General features: G+C 35.9%; 1 protein-coding gene across 1 annotated transcript in view; it reads right to left on the bottom strand.

The window, feature by feature from the left end:
• Positions 1-12463, bottom strand: part of LOC105053303 (callose synthase 5) — a 55579-nt gene that overhangs the window by 28693 nt on the left and 14423 nt on the right. The window contains exons 14-26 of the mRNA XM_073244411.1: positions 11155-11207; positions 11006-11066; positions 10816-10897; positions 10681-10730; positions 10467-10553; positions 6673-6795; positions 6483-6577; positions 6305-6389; positions 6065-6225; positions 5569-5692; positions 5334-5428; positions 5118-5238; positions 4893-5044 (exon numbers count right to left, since the gene is read on the bottom strand). Of these exons, the coding sequence (XP_073100512.1) occupies positions 4893-5044; positions 5118-5238; positions 5334-5428; positions 5569-5692; positions 6065-6225; positions 6305-6389; positions 6483-6577; positions 6673-6795; positions 10467-10553; positions 10681-10730; positions 10816-10897; positions 11006-11066; positions 11155-11207 (1289 nt within the window). The remainder of the gene's footprint in view (positions 1-4892; positions 5045-5117; positions 5239-5333; positions 5429-5568; positions 5693-6064; positions 6226-6304; positions 6390-6482; positions 6578-6672; positions 6796-10466; positions 10554-10680; positions 10731-10815; positions 10898-11005; positions 11067-11154; positions 11208-12463) is intronic.

Genomic DNA, 12463 nt, shown 5'->3' with positions numbered 1-12463 from the left:
AGAATATACAGTCTCCTCACTATAGTACGGAGTCATAACACTGCAAATGTCATATTAACTTATTAGATGATGACTGAAATAAAAAAAAACAAAAATTGTCTTGCTCTTACTGCAAAATGAAGTTTGAAATATTGAGCACAGAACCTGTATTGACCAGTGGTTAATATGGTCATTGTATCACACACTAAATCTATATAGAATATCAGCCGATACTCCTTGACATGACTAATATGATCTGATGGCCTATTTTGGCATCTCAAATTATTTTTATTGCCTTTTTCTCTAATGTTTTGTCTTAATTAAGTTTTACAGTGCCAGCCAAAATAGATCAGTTTCAGCAAGAACAATCACAAACTGCTTGAATTTTTTGCTTTCTGTTAGTTTGGGTAAAACTACCACCTAATCTTTCTTTAACAAGTATGTTTAATATTTTCTTAAACTCATCAATGTAATCATGCATTTTAAATAAACAAATCTATATTAATATTATATAAGCTTTGTTACTATGACAGGTAAATGCAACCTTGATGTGTCTTTAAGTATAAATTACATAGTCATATGTAGAATTAAAAATGCATGTGCATGTCTAGGAGCTTTTATTATTTTGGAAAGTAATTTATGGAATTAATCTATATTTGGTACACTCCTCTTATTAATTTACATGTGATTGAGTAATATTTGGTATTTTATACAGTATATTAGCACATTCATGTGACACACTTAATACATAAGCGTAAATATGGCTCAGTTTCAGTCCGAAAGCATTGAGATCCTAAATAACTGAAAACCAAATAAAATTATAGGCAATGACTTGCTTTCATTTATTTATTTTTTATTTTAAAAAGATTTTCTATTTTTTACCAAAACTCTGAAACTCAAAGCACAATGCTGAAACTATCAAAACTGTTAAACCTGAAATCAAGGTTTCAAAACTTTGTTTTGGTTTTATTTCGGTCGGTCTCTTCAGCTTTGGTAGTTTCACTCCAAGTATTGGAATTTCAGTCAAAAAGAAAACTCTCAAAAAAGAAAATGAAAAAAATGAAAAATCTCAGAAAGTTTTTACACCTTATTTCTATTGATTCTTTATATGTCCAACTTTGACAATTTAAGGGTGAAGCTAACAATCGCACATAAGTGAAATTCATCAAACAGACTAACATAAATGTAATGTAGATACATATATTTACTTCTTGAACTTCAGTTGATCAAAAATTCATTATCCTTGCAATTATGAAGCTTTTAGTTTAGTGCCTAATCCAACAACTCTTCTTCATGAATTTAGTAAAGTTCCCAAAAATATTGAACTAATACACTTCTTATTCATTTTTATAAAGTCAAGGACTTGTAATCAAATGGATGTAGTTATAAATTTGTTCTATTTTGTATAGAAAAGGATTACATTCTCTATGAATGAATTGTGTTCAGCTAATACTATCAATTATGTGGAGCAAGGTTTTACAAACCATGCTGAACAGGATAGTTTGGGACTTTGGGGTGTACCGAACCGAACGAGTTAAAAACCGACATGGACCTGGCTATTACTTGGTTTGGTTAAATAACCCCCCATGCTATTAAACATCCACAGGCCTTACTCGTGACTCGATTCCATGCCCCCTTTCCTCGTGACTTGATTCCCCCCTCTTGGGGGCTTGAGAGGTGCCCCCCTCACTATGCCCACAAACACCGCCACAACACCCCCTTCCACCAACCCCCCCCCCCCGGACGCCACCGACGTTCAAGTCCCTCCCACCCCCTCCCTCTTCCTTTCTCTCCCACCCCTCTCTCTCGAGGTTGGGTTAAGGTAACGGTCCCCCCTTCTCTCTCCTCCTCTCCCTCTCTCTTTGCATTGGGTTAGGGTTTCCCATTGCCCTCCCCACCCCCCTCTCTCTCTTCCCTTCTCCTCCCTCACTCCTTCCCTCCCTCTCTGGATCTCTCTATGTCGGTATGCCCAAAATGGCATGGTATGGACCTATACTATGCTAAACAGTCATCAGCTAGAATCCTCTAAGATATTGGTTTGGGCAAACCTTGATGTGGAGTACTGCAATAAGGGTTCCTTTGGAGATTCAGCTCGTCAAGGTTTCGTATATTACATATACACTTTTCCAATTCGAAAGAATAAGAGAAAAATAATGTAAAATTGATATTGCATAGGTATGTGCTTTTGTAAGTAAAGAAATAATCTTAATATGATATAAACACCAAAACAAAAATTCGAAATAAACATCAATGTGTGGATTCAATTGGTTTCAAATGAAACTAGCCAAAAGCATTGAAACTAAAAAGATACGGGTAAGGTTTAGCAAAAACTAACTAAATTTGACCAAACTAATCAAAATCCAAATTAGGGGTTAATTTTGGACTTCCAGTCTTAGTCCAAGCTTGTCCATTTTGGCTAAAAATAAATTGGGTTTGGTTAAACTTAAAATTGTCCTGGAAATTCCACAAAGGAACCAAACCTGAAAGTAAGTTTAAAAGCCTTGGTCATAGTCCTACAGTTTTGCAAGAAGCATGGTAAATGTATGAGTTCGAGTCACCTAGTTAAGGTTCGCCATCTCAGTACCGGACTCCGTACCCATAAAATCCTATTAGAATATCGATACCGGTTTAATACGATATGGTAGTATCGATATGGGGTAGTATGACATACCATTATAGTATGGTACAATACGATATGCCCCATGTCGGATAGTACAACAAATCATGCACCTAGTCATCCTATCCATATGTGATATAGTTTTTAAAATGGTACAAGAAATTGATAATAATCACGTTTTGTCATGAATTTTGATAACAAGAAATAAATTATAGTTATTATAAATCACTTGTTCATTTTTTGTACCAACTAAAAACTAATACAATAAAATTTCTAATTTATAGCATGCATTGCAGAAAAAGTAAATTGTACGATAAAGGATAATATTACAAATAAGCATTATATCTTCATTTTCATATTATCATCATTTATTTATATAAACTACTTAACAATAGCAAATTGCAAGAGTCCATATATTAAGCAAAACGATGTTCGTCTATATCAAATAGTTCATTAGTTTTACATGTTAATCATAAGGAAATATCGTTTAGTTTTTCTATCGCATATAGTTTCTTATAATTATCATCAAATAAGTTTTGCTACATTATATTGTCGATGATATAATATTTTCTTTTAAGTGGATTCCTATTTTCTAATCTTAGCTCCTTTTCAAATGATCATATATGCTTAGTTCAGAAATTATTTTCATGTTAACTTTGACAATTAATCTACTATTATTTGCACAATTAATGGAAAACTAGTTTTAAAGTAATTGAGCATTTTCTTCAAATTTGACAAGCCTATATAATCATTATAATAGTTTAGACAAAAATTGGTATATTTTCAAGTGAAAACCCTTAAAAGTCCATGCCAACAGATATTGAGCAGTAATGTTCAGTTTAGTATGGTTTGGGGCCAATGAAAATTTGATATGCATGGATTCGCCTAGAAATAGGTTGTATAGGCCCAATGGCATACCCCAATGTGTATCAGCCCTTCCAATTTCCATGCTGGCACCACGTTGATAAGTCTGGTGTGCTTCGCTTTTCAAAACTTGCTAGTTGCTATTAAGTATAATAAAGTGATGGCATATTGAAAAAAAAAAAAATACTATTGTGTTTAGCATTTTGTCCAAGAAAATTGACTCCAACATGTAACATGTGTAAAAAACACCAAGTTTACCAATTAAATATACCATATAATTAATCATATGAAAGCTTTAGGTTCAATTTCATAAACCATCATCCTATTGAGTATTGACCATCAATTGTGAAATATAAGTAGGAATATTCCCAAATCCTAAGCGTACATGCTACAATATCCTCATGCTTTTAGATTGTTGCATCAATATTTTGTAGGTCTAGGTCACATACGCAAAAGTTTGAGTACTTATTTCATTTTATAAAACTTACTATATGACCATCGACTCACTACCAAAAACAGTTAACCAATATTGAAGTTCACCTAATTACTTGAAGTATCATAAGGGCTCCTCCAGCTAAGTTCATTGTCTACAATTTCAAATAGTTTCCCTAATTACTTGTTTGCTTTAAGGTTCGTAATTGTGCTGCACCCATACTATCTCAATATAACTAAAATCTACCTTGTCAACAAACATTTTGTCTCCAAAAGTTCTTCTTGAGCTTATGACCAATCCTCACTGGTTGAGCATTATCACCCATCAACTTTGCCCATTCCAAATATTGATGGTTTTTGATTTGTCCAACTTCATCCATTTTGTTCTTGTACTAAATTATACTAAAGAATTTTTCCATCCTCATGCCTTTTGTTGTTATTTTAGCTTTTCCTACATTCTCTCATGCCATCAATAGATACATCCCCTTACCTCCATGTTAGAAAGGCTACTTCCATGTTATGAACCTGTGACTGCTGACCGGTGACCCTTACCATCATGCGACGGCTCGCCCAACATTCACCATACCATACCGATATGCCATACCATCCCATACCGACACAACTATACTATATAATACCATGTACCGACACTATAGTGGGATTTTACTAGTATGGGGTCCGATACCAAGATGGCAAATCTTGACTCACCCTTTGAATAGGATCCAATTGAGCTATTAAAACCAATATGGAACTTGTAGTTCCAATGTCTTGGAATGAACTTTTGCTTTTTATGTAAATTTAAATTTCTCTAAAAGTTATAGAAATATCAACTCCAGAGAGTTTAACTAGGCCACCTTTATGTATGATTGAGTAATGCAATTACCATCAATCACCATTTTTAGGTTATAGGGGGCTTATATATATTCTGTTAAGGTCTACAGCTTAGTATCGACATGCTCTCAGACTTCCACAACGATTGAGATAATATAGATTATCAAACCTGAATGACAGCATTTTGCGGACCCAAGGTGCATGTGGCATGTCCATAAACAAAGAATTTGTGAAGAATGTGATTCTTCTGCGAGCCTCAAGGTTTGTAGGCACATCAACAGCAGACTCTTTTACTGTCAATAGAAGGTACAGGCGTTTTATCTGCCACAAGTTGCATGTGAATTATTTGTTTTACTAACACTACATAATTGAAAATGTTTCCAACAATATGCACCTGTTCTTCCCATTGTGGTGTTGCTGGTGGAAAAAGTACAGCAGGTTTTGAGCCCGTGCCAGCAAAAAGTTGTCTTCGAGGGAATGTATCTTTATTACCATGGCCCAGGTCAACCAACTCACTAGAATGAATGTTGCAAGACACCAAAATAAATCCTAAGCATAGATGATCTCATATTTCAATCCATTCAGGGATGCAAATATCATGTTCACATACCGAATCTCATTCACCATCATATCACGCGTAACAACTTCTAACATGTCTTGGAGCAATATTACCACAATATCATGCTTTGATGCATCACCTTCTTTCTGCAGCATCGAACTAAAGCTATTAATAAACCAACAGTACAGAACAATTAGCAGTTCCTTGAATAATAGAAGATTATGAAACCCAATTGATTAGGAAAAGAAAAGGAAGCTGTAGAGGATTAACATATAAAGAGACTCACCAAGACCTCTACAAGCTTGACAAACTTTTTACATAGTGTCAGTAAAGGGCCCATCCTAAAATTGGTAAGAAATGTGTTTCTTGAAATGTCAGCTTCAATTTCCTTAAGAATAACACCAATGATCCTGTTACATCAGATATTCTCTTAGAAATACAAGTACATCAAGTAAAAGACAGAGAATAAGGGAAATTCTTTTGTCAACATTTATGTAACTAATTTCATATACCAGACTTATTTTATCCAAAACATGGTGTATATATAGGAAGATAAAAAAAAGGCATACTTTACTCAAGTAATGAGAATACAAGCCAAAGTAAAAGGAATAAGCTTAGAGCAAATTGGGATGATAATTATCAACTCTGTCAGAACTTAGATTCTGGAATATATTTTGATCGGATAGAGAAAACAAAACAGACATCAGAATAATATTCTTGACATCCAACAAGAGAAAATATCATATAAACTATGCATTGATACAAAAAGAAATGCAACAAACCTTTTTTCATTTTCACCAACTATTAGAAGGTCGAGGACAAGTTTCAGAGACTCATAACACTCAAGCACAGCACATTTCATATACTCATCAGCACAGATACGTCTCCAGAGGTCCAAATCCCTTGATCGAAATTCGTCTGCCATATCCAATGCGATTGAAATCTATACAGACATCAGAAATTAATGGTTGGAAGGATTTAGAAAGAAAAGGAAGGGAACATAGACAAACGTTGATTTGGACCTTTCCAGCAAGCAAAAAAGGTGGCCACTGCATTATGTCTAGGCTAGGATCTGACATATAAGGAACCAGCAACAGATCCAGTTCCCTAAGTTACCAACAAACACCATTTCAGCCTTTGCAGAACAATGTCGTGAAAGGCAGGACAGAAAACACTAGCAAAATCAGTTGAATGTCCTACCTATCACTAATAAGGTCTTCTTCGCGGAAACTACATATCACTTCATTCCATAACTGAGCAAACTTTGCAGCCTCGGTTCTCTTGCTTGGTGAAACCTGAAATAATTGGAGTCATGCAACAGCATAACACAAAAGGGCACACAACAACACTGTAAAAAGCATATTAATATCTTATGGTGATAAAACCCAACCTCTGCAAAGCGTTTCGAAAATGAAAATCTCTTGTCTCGCATCTTTTGGGAAGGTACCAAATATGCATTGAAGGCACCAGGTAAAGAGTGGAATCGTGATCTTAGCATGCCAACTGTCCGTATCTATGGAAAACAGGAAATGACGCAAACACTTAACAATCTGCCAAGATAGCCAATCAAAATCACAGTTCTAAAGTATAGCTTTTGCTGATCATCAGTGCTAGCTATAATATGGTACATGAGTAAGATAAGGTCCTTGCGCATTATAGATCTAACTACAATAATAAGCCTAGATCTGATCCTTGCTTTTGTTACTTAATATACATGTATCTCTGTTACTCTACATCAAGTTTCTCTGCATGATGAAATTATACCGCAACCTCACTGTTTAAGTAAAGAAAGAAGACATGCAGTAGCACAATCCATTATAAGGTAACTAATACTGTTGAGAACTTTAGAAAGCCTGTCCCTAGGATATAATGCCAAAATGATAATCCTACTTAGGCTTTACACTACCCAAGTGGCTTATGACTTAAAAAGACCAAACTCGAATGTGTAAAATATGAAAGAAGAGGAAATGACAAAAAAGAGAATATTAGAATATTCGCAAACACAAGAGAGAGTGATAAAGTCTTCTGTATAGGTGCATTATTACACAATACTAAAGAAGTTCTAGGACATATTTATCAGGTTTTTCTTTGTTATAACCTGCTGCTGTTCTTTATGCTGTTGGGCTGCTATACTTTGACTTACTGGGCCTTCATTAAGGCCCAAGCTAGTGGCCAGCTCCCCTTGTTTTAGTAAAATTTGATGCCCCACGACGTAGAAGTGGGTAGCATCCTTCTTCCTTCTTTCTCATGTGATCTCTCTCCTCCCCTTCTCTTCCTGTTCTCCCCTCTTCTTCTAAGATTCTATCTTCCATTCTTTTCTGATGTTCCCTTAACCTGAAGTCCGTTATAATGGTATGAGAACCAGGTTAGGACATGTTTTGTGTTTTGCTGACTGAAAAAATAAGTGAGGCAACCTAGCTGCAGACGAAGTACTCTGTCTGTAGGAGTGTTTCTTCTTCAAGTTTTTGGGATGTGTGTCAATACCACTATCTTTTTGTTGGTAGCAGTACCCTCAAACAAAGCACGTGATGATGTGGAAAGAAGTTTCTTGAGGAGCTAATGTCATCCTATTTCATGTCAAGCTCTGTCAAGGAGTAATTTCACATCTACCATGTCATCCCAGGATTGCTGGATGCTGGAAAGAGCCTTCCTTTTGTTTCTAATTGTGTATTATAGTATCCTACTCGACAGACTTTGGATCTGAATCACTTGCATTGTAATTATCTGCAACGTAATTCAGATCAGGCCATTCATATCTCAATCCAGTATCAGGTTTGAAATACTTGCACTGAATTACTTGCAACGGTTTGAATTACTTGCATTGTAATTCAGTTCAGGTCAGTTACATTTATAACAGGGAATACTTAGTTTACTTTATTTACACCAGGGGTTATCATTTGATTGTAATTTAGCTCACAGTGTTTATCCTTGTTTGAACAGGAGCAATCTCTAAATGTCATTGTAGGACAACACGTGTGCTTACAAGTGTTGATGCATAATATTGTATGTATAAACATGGATTCATTACAATACAACTAAGATGTTGACATTGTCTAACTCTGATTTACAAATAGCATAGATCAAATGGTAAACAGAACTATGGCAAAACTATCACCAAAGTGATGCCATTTCAATTCATTTCACTGATGCAATGTCCAAAGACTTAACCCCAAAACAAGCCAGACATTTCCTTTTGCCAATTCAACATTTCAAACAGCCTAATGCTTATGCTAACCTAACATTTTGAATAACCTCACATGTCAAAGAAACAAGGGCTTACAGACTCAGTACCAGATCCTGCAAAGGCACCCAACTGGTAGGTACGCTCTATACCGACTATCAATATGGTACAGACCCCTCAGTATTGACACTCGAAACAGAGGGTGTACCAAGTCTCAACCTATTAGCACGGTGTACGGTAGGCTCCATACCAAATACTACAATCCAAGATCACAAACTTTGCAAAGAACTAAAGTGATGCATTTCCCACTGCCTCATATGCAGCTACTTAAAACAAACCTTTGATAGTCACCCTAGCATCCCAATTCCCCTTATCACACTCCATTGCGAAGAGGCCCCTGCAATCACCCAGGAAGGAAAAAAGAACCATGTCAAACACCTATTGTTGGCAATGGCATTGCAGACCCAATCTCATTTTCTATCTTTCTGTTCTTCGAGATTAGCTTGTTGATGGGTTCAAGCAAGCACCTTACATCATAGATCAAGTACTCATACAAGTTTCGTCCAAGGTTAGCAATAGTCCAAGAGGTCCTCAATGGAACTCTCTTTCCAAAGATATAGTATAGGATGGGGTAGGGCAGAGAAAGGTTGGAGCCTTGGCTGGTACTTTTGCGGCTTTGCCGGAGCTTTGATATGATGGCATGATCTCCCTACTTTGGGTTGACTCTCTATCCCCTAATATCTTCCTCAATCTAGTTCTGGACTTCTTTCCTTGCTTTGGGATGGGTTACTCACTTCAGGTTGAACATTAGACATAATTGGAGAAGAGGATCACATGAGGGGCACGTGATTCACTTTCCTTCATGCACCAACATGGCCCTCAGTCTAATTAGGGACTAGGGTAGTTTTGGGGACAAGGGTGCCTATCAGCCATCACGTGGTGGTCACATGATAGTTTACACCCAACAACGGCTTGAGGGATGTGAATGATTGAATCATATTGCAACCAAAAAATAACATCACATGTTAATCAAAAAACCATTTAAATTTCTTTCTTAAGCATGCTGATTTTTTACATGGTTGATTTTGAATGATGGTCTTTATTTGCTACTCTAATGTGATTTGTATATTTAATTTGTATCACTTATCTATATTTAGTTTGTATCACTTATCTTGGAAGACATGATTCACATGAGCCATCAAGTTGGCTAGAGGAACTTTTTGGAGTCGGTATGTCAAGTCTGAGTGAACATTTTCCATACTTGATCAGTTGATCCAATTTCCAACCTATACCTTTTAAAAAGAAACTATTACTAATCATCCTTGGATGAAGAGTGATCTAACCAAGATTCACAATCTCAGTACCAGACCCTGTACCAAGACTCAATACGCCCCTGGTTTGGGACCGATATGGTATGATATACTTGGTACAGGCATATACTGAACCTTGGACCTAACTATATCCCATACTAGTTCCATCCAGTTATGTGGCTTTTGGGCAGGAGTTTGTGAAACACTGGTAAAATAAAAAACTTCTAGAGTGCATTTACTGCTATGTACAAACAATGCATGGGCCTTAAGAAGATCCAAGTTATAGAATAATGGGTAATACATCATGCGTGAGGGAGAAACTAAGACTAGGGCATGAAGGATCACATCACTTGGTTTACTGCTCAGATGCACAGCTCATTGCTTCTTGCCTCATGTATTTTACAAAGTCATAAAACAATAATATGGCACATCCTTTCCCCTCTTTCAGATTTGCCAGATGACTCATGCATGAAGAAAGTGTTTAGGTTAGGAACCACATGACAATTTTCTCTTACATGAAGAATAATTTTCAGTAATATGAAGAATGTTTCTAGAATCCGATTACAGATTTAATGGCCATTATGCTTCACACATGGAAAACTAAAAGCATCTAGCTCACCTATTTTGTGAAAATTAAAACGTGTGCAGATACTCTAGTTATGGTAATATAATTATTTTCCATTTTCTCTTTACCTCACCCAGTCGCCCGAGTGCTCCAGAAACACCACCATACAAAGTAGAGAATATTGCATACCATATTTGAGTGTCCAGAAAATAAACCTGCATAAATCTTGAACAGCTCATATACATTTCTACATTGAGGTCGCAATATTTTTTTCCTATCAAAACTAAGACAAAGATGATATACTATAAAAATTCATTAAGTAGATGTAGTCATGAAATTCACCAAGATCACAGGGGCCCAAAGTGAGATGACAGCTCCAATGTTCTTCTGAGCTGCATGGATAAGAAAATTAGTACCATTAATAATTCCTAATCTGAGAGAAGTTGAATCAACTTTAGCCAAAGAAGATATAGATACCATTAGGAAAAAATTCATGCCATGCATACTGAACATTATGAACATTAAGTATATCTTTTGTTGGCTTGACAAGAGGTTTTATCTGTAAGAAAACAAGACATTTAATAAGACAAAAACATATGAACAGTGAATTTAGAACTGCTCATAATGATCTGTGATGGAGTATATGCCCAAAAGGAAGAAAAACCACCTGAACATAATAACTGAATGCAAATTTGGAACCCAAAAGCAACATCCAGAACAAAGTATATCTACAAAGAAAAGACACCCATAGCAGTACAGAAAAGAAATTAAAAACTCATAATGACATTAAGAATTTAATTTCCCACAGAAACTCACTTGAAAAGGGCAAATTGACTTTCATGCATGCCCCGCCCAATATAAATTCGTCGCTGCAAATTGATAATGCATCAATGCATTTGGCAAATGATACTGAGACCTCTAAATATTTAGAGGAAAAAGGCAGAATTTACAGAAGAAAAGAATTTGGAGAACGCAGAAGAAAAGAAATCATGACATCAACAGCATATGATGCAACAAAAGGCAGAATTTAAGTTCATCTTAATTGTTGTGAATGGGGAATTAAGCTTAGTGTGCCCCATGATCACCCTTAGGCTTTTCTAGTTCTCCTTCATCTCTTGTGTTTTTTACAAACGAAACCATGAAATATTTTTCAAGCACCTAAGGAGGAATAGGCTATTAGTGATCAAACAAAACAAGCTCTGACAAAGATCGCAACTATCAGATCATATGCATCATCGTAAACACAATAACTTATCCTTCACATTTTTCCCAGAATTTTTAATAATTTTTCATCTATTCAAAGGACAAAAAAACGTTCTCTGCCCTTTCTAATAATAGTCCAAGGGAAGCTAGTAGGAGGCATCTGAGAGATTCAAAGGTGATTTATACTATTGTTGTGCATTTTCATACATGTAGATGGGTATAGTTATACATGAAAACCAGGTTTTTGGCATATGACCCTTCCTGTATAGACAAACTGCATAGAAGGATGACCTCTGCCTCCATAGATAAATGGCATATAAAGATCTCTTTTTTACATATTTGCTGATCAAAACCTTCCTTTTCTTGGAAATTCCCTGGTAGGACTGCAAGTTAACTTTATGTCAGCTGCAATAGAAAACTTATTGGGTTTCTTCCTTTCATTCTATGCTTCTTTTTGCTCATCTATCGAGATCTTCTAGCATGAAAGCAATTTTGCCTTTTTTCATCATCATATTCAAGCTCCTCATCATTGCCATTGTTAGAATTGCAATCTTGACTCTATATCAAATTCTGAGACCGCAGTGTTGAGGAGCAGTGTAGCTCTCTTGTCAGATGATCCAAAGGGCTGTCTAAGGGAAGGAATGGAAATAATGCAGTATAATATAGCTAATAGAAAGCTCTTACTTGGGGTCATATAATGAAATTTCAGAGATGGAGGTCTTGATCTACAAATATATAATATGATATCTAACAGCAAAGCAAAGTTTCAAATATCAGTCCTTACAATATGTACACATTGATAAGTACTGTAATGATCCCTGGCAATATGAGAAGGAATGAATTCAGGAAAGTACCATCCAGACCACAACAGATGACCCGAACCACTTGAACCAACCAAAGATTGAGCGGTTGGAGCAAACTG

Source organism: Elaeis guineensis, chromosome 10 (genome assembly GCF_000442705.2).
Source record: "Elaeis guineensis isolate ETL-2024a chromosome 10, EG11, whole genome shotgun sequence".
Lineage (NCBI taxonomy): Eukaryota > Viridiplantae > Streptophyta > Magnoliopsida > Arecales > Arecaceae > Elaeis > Elaeis guineensis.
This window is presented reverse-complemented; position numbering and strand designations above follow the sequence as displayed.